General features: G+C 44.0%; 1 protein-coding gene across 1 annotated transcript; it reads left to right on the top strand.

Annotated features, from left to right (window-relative positions):
• The first annotated feature begins 470 nt into the window (after positions 1–470).
• coq10b (coenzyme Q10B) lies at positions 471–9,364 on the top strand. Its single transcript, XM_008301388.1, has 5 exons — positions 471–582; positions 4,401–4,556; positions 6,584–6,776; positions 8,500–8,601; positions 8,689–9,364. The coding sequence occupies exons 1-5, from the start codon at positions 485–487 to the stop codon at positions 8,854–8,856; spliced, it is 717 nt and encodes a 238-aa protein (XP_008299610.1). The 5' UTR covers positions 471–484; the 3' UTR covers positions 8,857–9,364.
• Positions 9,365–10,000: the final 636 nt, after the last annotated feature.

Raw genomic sequence — 10,000 nt, 5'->3', positions numbered from 1 at the left:
AAAAAAAAAATCACATTTAACATAACATTTTAGAAAACTTGTACCACAAAAATAAACCTTCAGTGAAGAATCTTCATGCTGACAGCTGTTTACTCTGTAGTAAACACAGTGCAGTACTCGAGTAAATGTACTCAGTTACTTTTGTCCACTGTCAAAGTCTCCATAAACGGGTCTGACTGGCTGTTTTTGTCCATAATTTGCCAAACAGCAGCAGAGAAGCTAGAACATATTCCTGGTGTTAGCTGACAGACTGTATGTTTGAGACTAAAGTGCGCTGAACCTGCGGAGTAACTGTAACCTGAGTCAACAACTCGTGACTTTCCTCAACGTCAGCGCCTACAAGTGACGAACGACCGCACCGACCAATGAAAACGTCGACCGTCCGTGGGTCATCCAATAGCAGGCGAGATACGCGTGGCGGGGCGGGGCTTCTGTCCGAGTATTGATACCCGTGTCGGGTCGGTGAAGACGCAGAAGAAGGAAGATGGCGAGAGGCGGCCGGAGCTTGCAAAGAGTAGCCGAGTGTCTCAGAGGGCTACCGACCACCGCCAGCCGGGAAGCACCGAGCAGGAGCAACGTCCGGTAACGGAACTACTTCATACATGTCGTCTGCAGCGGGGCAGTAGGTGGAGGAACAGCTTTAGTCAGTAGCAGCAGCTTGTCCGGTGTAGTTACCGAAGTTAGTTGAGCCAAGATGTCGGAGCATCAACAGACTGAACTGTTCACCTCTTAGTTTGTTAGCTCATTAACAGGAGGACGACCACTCTACTGACAAAAACAAGCACTGGAGTAGAAGTACCAGTGTAGCAGTAGTACTACTAGTAACTAAACATTACAAAAGTACTGAAGAGTCCACCCAGAAGTAAAAGTACACATTCAGCACCCCCCTAAATAGTGTACTTTACTAGATTGTACTGCTCATCCGGTATGTGCTGTGATGTGGGTTTCTCTTTCACTTTGTCCTAATGACATTATACTGTACTCACATAGTGCTGCTAACTAATCTTCTCCTGATGATCAATAATCTGATCTTAACCAACAGTAATACAGCAGCTGGCTGTTCAGGACTCAGGAGTTTTGTTGGCCACCTGCTCATACAGTCTGCAGTGATGACAGGAAAACAGAACGAAAGAACTGCTCTCTGAAAAACAGTAGAAAATTATTAAAAAGTCTCAGTGTCATAATAAAGAGGCAGCGTAGGTAGTTCAGAGCTGGATAATGTGTAGATTGTGTTCCAGAATAATTAATTAGTTCATTAAATGGTGAAAAATGTCGATCCTTGTTTTGTCCAAAAACCCAAATATATTCAGTGTACTGACACAGAGGAGGAGGAAGTTTTATTATTGTACAGTAGTACTGGGAAATACTCACATCTCCACTATTAAACAGTGCTGTGATATGTGCATTAATCATAGTCTCACTAGAGCTGCAACGAGTTCTGTCGCTGGTGATCAACTCGTCAGTTATTTTCTCAGTAATTCACGAGTCGATCAGTGTTTTGTCCACAACCCAAAGATCTTCAGTTTACTGTCATAGAGGAGAAAATATTCACCCTGAAGAAGCTGTGATCAGAGAATTTAGAGAGTTAAAGAAAGAAATTAAACTAAATTAGTAGTTGACGGGTGTTTTAATAGATAACAGCTAGTTAATGAATCTAGCAACTATATAAGCAAATAAACACAAGTGAAAAGTGTAGTATTTAGCGGTAAATAACTAAAACCTGTACATAAGTGCTGTAAATGCCACAGTTAAAGTGAACACAGCCAAACAACGTGGCGATGCTTTACATGTTAATAAATGGTTTGCAACACAATATAATATAGATTTAAAGACATTTTAAATGTTTTATTGTGTGATAATAAACTTTATTTCCAGAGTACATTTCAAAACTGGAGTTACAAGGTGCTTTACAAGAAACTAAATAATAAAACATGACAAAAAGCTAATGACACCAGCAGGAGTGGTAGAAGCACACGGACCTTTCACTGAGGTAAATTACATGTAATATATCAGCACCAGCAACAACTTAGGAATCATACTTTCACTTATGATTTATCAAACTTTTTTTAAAAATAATTAATTGGTCTGAGTAATTTAATCACGTCCCTAAAACACATCTAATATTATCACTGTAGTTCAGTGTTCTGTCTTTGGTCTCTTGGGTTCTGAATACTCAGTATTGTCCCTGAAAATTAAATGCATTAAAAGGTAATGAGCAGCTTGTCGCACAGAGCTAATCGTCAGAACCAGTCCCGACCTGTTCTGAATGTTTCTGGGCCAGCAGGATGTAACACACATCAGATGAGTCAGTGACAAAATTGTTAACCTGATTGTGCAGCTTGTGGCTCCAGGCCAAACAGAGAGTACAGTACCTGTATGGGGTTGTTGGCAGCGTGAGCAGACAGGGTGGAACAAGTTCAGTGGTTCTGCTGCACATTCAGGCTCCAGAGCTGCTGCCCTTGACCTCGTTCCATTATTGGAAGCTGTGACTGTGATTTATGTGAAAGACAAATGCTTGGCAGGTGTTGGAAGTTTCCTCCACACAATTAATGCAAATGCTGCCGATGTCACTGTGTTCTTAGTCCATGGGTGTTACAGGATCCTCAGCAGCAGGCTTCATGTAGGTCCAGAAGAAGGTAAACCAGCTGTAGGAGAACGTATATGAGTCTGCTCAGGTCAGACTGCACTTCAGTTCTTCCTGTGATCCACATTGTCAGACGTCTCTTGATGTCTCCTGGAACAAAAACTCTGCAGCTCATGTTCCTTGCAGAGCATTTTGGCGGCGCACCAGTCGTTTCCTATCAGCTACAGTCGTCTTCACATGTGTTCATACCCTCCCATTGAAGAAGGAAAACAACAGCTGTCACTGAAACAAGTGGAAATTGACAAAAGTAATAATAACTAAACAATTAATGAAAATCATGACATTGCTTTTAAATTGTGGTTCAACAGAAATATTAAAAAAACCAGCATGATGGGACCCTTAAACTAATATTTAGTTGAACAACCCTTTGAGCCAATCACAGCCATCATCAGGTGTTTTGACTTCTGCACCTGTTGACAGGTGTTCTGACCCACTGCTCATCAGCTAAGTGCTCTAGCTGTCCAGGGCAGTTTTGTTTGTTTTTTTAAATATGCTTTTCAACCACAATTCAAAAGCAACGTCTTATTTCACTAAATTATAATTTAGCAAATTTTTATTTATTATTACTTTTTTCAATTTCTAGTTATTTGAGTGACTGTTGTGAATTTTTGCTTTTTCTGTAATGGAAGGGGATGAAAACATTAGAGGACGACTGCATATCGAGCTGTCAGGTTAAAGCTGCTGTTCACTCGCTGCAGACATTTTAATTCCTGCAAACCTGAGACGTCGAAGAAAGAAAGAAAGAATGTGCAGCTCAGCTCGGCTTCACAGAGAGCTCCGGCTCAGTGTTCATCTGTCTGCTTCTACTCTTCTGTTGTGTTTGTTTTGGGTAGCAGCAGGTGACCCTGTTATTCAGTAAGTGCAGCCTTCGCTCATGTGAGCCAGCATTCGGCCACAAGGTCAGAGAACCGTCATACAGAAGGTTAGAAAAGGGTTGGAGGCCTGTGGAAGTGTTTTTGCTGGAGAGTCGGGTTTCCTCAGGAACTGGTAGAGGGTCTGGCTTAAATAACTTAACAGTCGGGCTGCTGTGCTTCACATCGTAATAATAAGAACTTTATTCTCAGGATGAAAGCAGAAGGCAACAGGACAACGAGTGAGACAAACTTAAAACAGAAGAGAAGAGTTCATTTGCAAAAACACATAACTCCATTTTTGTAGATTTTCAGAATTTTTTTTTTTGTTGTTTGCTTGAGATCATATCAGTCAAACTGAAGCTGAGTGGACTTGACTCAGAAATGACAGAAATAGAGAAAACTTAAGTCTGATTGATGCTGTCTCAGGTAGACGATGGAGAAGTGGGTTTTCTGAAGGTTTGTGAGGACTGAGTTATCTGTTCTTCATTACCTGACAACGATAAATACCCCGTAAATACACCGTCTACTGGAGATCAACGATTCTCAAAGTGTGTTCTAGTTACACATCACAGGAGCTAAAGGGTAAATACTGGAAGGTGCTTAAATAAAGAGGCTTGTCGGACTTTATGTTATTAACGATTTTCATTTTAACCACAACTGGCTGGTTCTAAAAATCAGTTCTTCTCGATTAATACAAATCAGTGTCAGTCGATGCCTCTTTAAGACAGAAAACAGTTAAAAACAGGAAGTACACGGACATAAAACTGCCTGAATAAAGGCTAATGTTGTGTCTGAAGCAGTCAGAAGTGTCGTGATTTTGTTGATCCCGGGTCAGACTGAGGCGTGTCGTGTCTGTCAGCTCCTGCGTTGATTCGTCTCGTCGCTGTTTGTTGTGTCACCAGATACCTGTCGTCATGTGGGATCCTCATGACTCGAGTTCCTCCTCTGCTGAGCGGCGCCATGTCGGGACGCACCGTCGCTCTACCGGCTCGCAGCTTCTTCAACCTGGCCGACTCCTTCTCCAAGAGGAAGGAGTACTCAGAGCGACGCATCCTCGGGTAGGTTCCACCTTCTCTCAGATCCACTGGGTTTAGTCCCACAGGAGGAGCTGGGGTCTGCAGCGACGCCTTCTCAGCTCAGAGTGAAATTCAACATGTCAGCACCATCATACAGGCCTGTACTGGCAGCGGCACTGAGGTTCTACGGGCCATTTTAGACCCATTCTGTAGCCTGTAATTGCTGACTGTTGATTAGTTGGTGCTGTTAAAGGTAGACAACTCATCTGATCGCAGCTTCAGTTTATAATGAACCAAGAATACATCACTGGATTACTGTGATGCTACAGATTCTCAGACGACTTTTCAGTGGTCTTGTCCTGATTTTGGGTTATTCTTCTGGTTTTTCACGTCTATTACAGACCAGAACCTGTAAATTCTCAAAACCTGAAATACTGAGCTGCAGCCGCTGATCCATCAGTCGTCAGCTAGTTTGACCAGAGATCAGTTGGTCACAGAAACAGCTTTTAAATGTGAATGTTTTCTGGTTTCTCTTCTCCTCTGGAGCTCTAGGCAACACCGATTCACATTTTTCTCCATCTCTGGTATTTTACAGACCAAACAGCTGCTCGGTCTGTTGAGAAAACAATCAACAGATTATACAACCATGAAAATGTGGCGTTAGATCATCCTGATTTAGGAACCTCTGGGAATAATTTAACCCACACCTCTCCTTGTTCATGTTCATTTTGTTCAAATAGAGCTTCAGAAAGCGTTTCATGTCGTCAGTCACCACGTTTTCTGGGTTTCATGTCCTTGTCAGGTAAGAGGTGACAGGAATCAGGTGCTGGTGTGTCCAGGGAAACAGGTTGTGCTTGTTGCTGAGACTCCTGCAGGTTGTCTGAGGTTAATCATATGAAGGTTTGTGGTCGGGCCGCAGCTGATGATCAGAAAATGGTGAATGAGGTCACAGCGTCCTTCATAAATAACACATTTATAGTCATTTAAGACTAATAAAAGGAAGAAACTCACATTTAAGAGCCTTGAACCAACAAATGTTTTTAACTTTGGGACATATTTTTCCAAGTACATCCACAGCAAAGAGTAAAAAACACAGACTTGGCTGAGTTCAGAGTCTGGAAACACAGGAAAAAGGAAAAGTGATTGTTCTGCTATATTAATATTTAACTAAATGGAAAAGTTCTTCCTCTGAAGTGTCCTGAAGGACGTCTGTGATTTAAAGGACAACTATGCAGATTAGAGTCTTACATAACGCTGGGTGTTTGTCTAACCTACGATAAGTTGGACTTTATTTATCATTAATAAAATAGTTGCTGATTCATTTTCAGTCTATCAGCTCTTTGCAACTAAATCAGATTTTTTTCCCCACAACAGCACCGTTATGATGCAACTATCAGTGCTTTTTTAAATAAATCTGTTTGGTTTATAAAGTGAAACAATATTCGTCAGTGTTTCCCAAAATGACGGAAGACAAACGTCTTGTTTTGTCCAAAGATGTTCAGTTTAGTGTCACAGAGGAGGAAAGAAAGCAGAAAACATCACACTGAAGGCTGACTTCATGTCTCAAACAATCGCTCCAATGGATGAATGAATAATCACAGGAGTTGTTAGCTGACCGCTGATCGTTGCAGCTCTGTTGTTGTCTCGTGAAGCGATAAATAAAGATGATCCAGTAGAACAGATGCAGAATCACTGAGCATAAATCAGCCTGCAGCACGTTGGACTGATAGAAATCTTGAGCTCTGAGCCTCTTCAGACCGGGATAAGTGTTCGGTGGCGTCACCCCTCTGCTCTACATGTGTGATGCACTGAATGTCCTCCTGCAGGGTCATAATCAGTAAATCTGCTGTATAAATAGCCTCCGGCGGTGCAGATATTTGCCCTCAGCTGGAGCCCTGCCGTTACGTAACACAGTCCAGCTGCCTCCATCCACTCACTGTGCTGCTCACTGACCCACTAAAGGCTGTTCTGGGTCAGTGTCTTCTGCTGTGTCCTCCTTGCTGAGGGCTCAGTGTCCAGTTACAGCCCACGACCTCGTCTCGTCTCACCTGTCCGCCCCTGACCTGCAGGTATTCCATGCATGAGATCTACGACGTGGTGGCCGGCGTGGAAAACTACCGCCTCTTTGTTCCCTGGTGCAAGAAGTCTGACGTGGTGTTCAAGCGATCCGGATTCTGCAAGGCCAAGCTGACCGTGGGCTTTCCCCCCGTGGTGGAGAACTACACCTCCCTGGTCACGACAGTGCGCCCCCACCTGGTCAAGGTAAGAACTGCCTCCAGCCCCAGTTAACCAGAGACTACGATCAGTTTTATGTCCACCCAGGTGCAGATAGCATATATTTAATAGATGGAATAAACACTCACAGAAGATAAAATAGAGTAATGATTTAGGAGAGTGAAATCCAAACCATTACACTGCACTGATGACAAAAGTTAGGTGTTGTATGTGAAGTGTGAAAAGAAGCTTGGATCAGGACGTTGTGTGAGCTCTTCATGCTTCATCACACTCAGCAGGAGCCTCAGATCACAGTACGCACCAGAAGCAGTAGACAGAAGCCTGTCAGGGGGTCGGGATGTGGTGAAGCAGCTCACGGCAGCAGAATCAGGCGATAGTCAACCTTCAGTCGGACCTGAAGCCCTGCAGGAGGAGGGAAGAACCTGGAAGCTGTCTGAATCCTCCGGCCGACCTGGACAGCAGCTCGGTGAAGCTGCTCTGTGAGGTGGAAAATAAATGTAGTCCACCAACTCTTCTCCAGTTTTAGTTTTCTAACATGCGATTATTTGGTGGAGAAGTCAGCGCAGTGTTTATCTCTCAGATGTAGCTCCTAATCAAGAGCCCATATTCTGCTTTTAGTAGTTTGTCCCCTTGTCCTTCAGCGCATTAAATGGCTGCTTCGTTATCTGTGTAAAAGGTCAACTACAAACCTAGTGAGATATGAAGCAGTGTGTGATACAGAATTAGGTGTTCCTGACTGATTAACATGTTCGTCAGAGGGCAAGCTGAGTGTTTTAGACTGAGGCGCTGCAGAAGTGTGTTCTGACCATTCAAACATGTAAATATATTCCCAAAATCTAATTGTAAACCTATAAAAGTGCATAAAATGGGCTCTTTATGGAAAACACCGGCACACTGGGAGGTTTAGTGTCAGCGAGGTGGAGGAGAGCGTCCACACAGACTCTGGTTAAATCATCTGTAGCTGGAGAGACGAACGGTGAGCTGCTGTCAGATGTCAACGCTGGTAGAAAACAGAACCGGACCGACCTCCTGACATGCGGCTGGATTTAACTCACACAAACTGGGTCAAACACCAACGTTTGTGATTTAACCGTTACATCAGCGGTCTGAGGCGACCGTGAACTTGTGGAGGATCAGATTTCGTCCGTAAAGTTAGAAACCTGGAGCCGTAAACCCACCGTGACAGCCGAGTTGACCTGCTTCTGTCCAGGGCTGGAGGGAACACCGTGTTCCTGCTGAAGCTCAAACTGCACGTGAACCAACTTGTTGCAGTCTTAAGCTAACATGACGAGAACGTAACCAGAACGTCCCGCCAGCGTTGGCCTGGTTCCCTACCGCTGGCTGCTGCATGTGAAATAATGACACGTCTTTTCAGCGCTCAGCACATGTAGGTCACACAGTTCCCCCATCAGATGTTATCAGTTTAAAGACAGGTTCCTCCAGAGTGATGAAGAGACTTTTGTAGTGAGATACACGTAAACACACAATTTAAATGCATGAAATGTGCTTCTCCTTGATGTAAAGGCTGTTATAATAAATCTAAATCATATCTGATGATAGAAGATCTTCACGGCCAACATGTTCTGGAGAATCGAGACAAAACATGTTTGGTTGTAGTGAGCGAGATAACGAGTGAAGTTATCCTGAGAACAGTCTCATCACGGTTGGAGGGTGACAGCGTTCACTCTGGACAGGAAACATGAGACGTGAATCTGTGCTCTGACTTTCTGCTTCTTGTGTTTGTCTGCAGGCGTCCTGCTCAGACGGGAAGCTCTTCAACCACCTGGAGACGGTGTGGCGGTTCAGCCCTGGACTTCCTGGTTACCCTCGAACCTGCACCGTGGACTTTGCTGTGAGGAGAAGCGGTTTTCTGTTTCCTGGTTTTTCCTGGAAGGTCTGGATGTGTTTCCCTCTGACGCACTGACTTTGTCCTCCTCAGATCTCCTTCGAGTTCCGCTCCCTGCTCCACTCCCAGCTCGCTCACGTCTTCTTCGACGAGGTGGTGAAGCAGATGGTGTCGGCGTTTGAACGTCGCGCCGCCAAGGTCTACGGAGCGGAGACGCCGATCCCTCAAGAGCTGATGTTCCACGAGGTTCACCACACGTAGCGACAGCAGACACGCCAGCAGACACGATGCCAAAGACTGACGTGCTCTAACTGACAGCTGCCTTTCTCACATCACCCAACTCCTCCTGCCGCAGAGCGTCGACCTGTCGGCGCTCACCGACTGATCAGACTGTCTGAGGCTGACGAGAACCGGAGCTCTCAGACTCATTTTAGCAGCAACAGGCTGAAACAGGCAAACACAGAGTTTATTCACAGGGTTAGAACGTCTAGTTCTCTACTAGAAACTTATCTCCAGCTAACAGACACATGAAGATGTTCAGTTTACGTCACATTTGACCGAAGCAGCCAGTAAATCCTCCTGGAACCACAGAAGGTTCATTATTGGTTTTAAAAAGTTACTGAACATCCTAATTGATTAATAAACAGCAGTTTTAAATAATTATTGAGGCTTTAACATTTGCTGGTTCTCGATTCTCACACAGGAGGATTCGGTGCTTTTCTTTGTCAAGTCTGATGTAGAATTAAAAATTTGGCAGTTTTAGACTAAATAAAGTCACTGCAATGCACTGTGGGAACTTTAGAGAGCACTTATCATGATTACCATTAGGCTGTAGGTAAACTAATTGTGAAAACAATCCCTAATCTCCAAAAGTGTTTTAATATCCAAGCTGTGCTTACAGCCGGATCAGGATCATAGTTAAGCTCTCTGGAACATTTTCTAACTCTTTTAATATAATGAAAAGGAAACTAGTTGAAAGGGAAGCAGGCAGAGAAAGGACTTAGAACAGCATGAAAAACAAACGCAGAACAACTAAATGAAACTAAAACTCATGTAGACGGCGTTGACGGAGAACACAGTGAGCAGTGGAGGTGAATTAGGACCGGCTCCCCCTCTGGCAGGTTCTAGAGACGGAACGTTAACGAGGATGTGACCGTCGCAGAATCGATAAACCCCTGAAAGTCTCATCAATACCAGTTCCAAAGGAAAATCTAAAGGATGTATTTCAACAGAAACTCTGCTGCACACACAACTTCACAGTAGCGACGGTAGCTGCTAACGGGAGGAGGAGCTTCCAGTTCACTATATGTGCTGTTGCTACGTTAGCTTAAACTAGATAATGTTAGCTGCTGCATTAGCCTAAACTAGATAATGTTAGCTGCTACGTTAGCCTAAACTAGGTCAT

Source organism: Stegastes partitus, unplaced genomic scaffold (genome assembly GCF_000690725.1).
Source record: "Stegastes partitus isolate 25-593 unplaced genomic scaffold, Stegastes_partitus-1.0.2 Scaffold1668, whole genome shotgun sequence".
Taxonomy (NCBI): domain Eukaryota; kingdom Metazoa; phylum Chordata; class Actinopteri; family Pomacentridae; genus Stegastes; species Stegastes partitus.
Note: the sequence above shows the minus strand (reverse complement) of the source record. Positions and strands in the feature narration are given on the sequence as shown.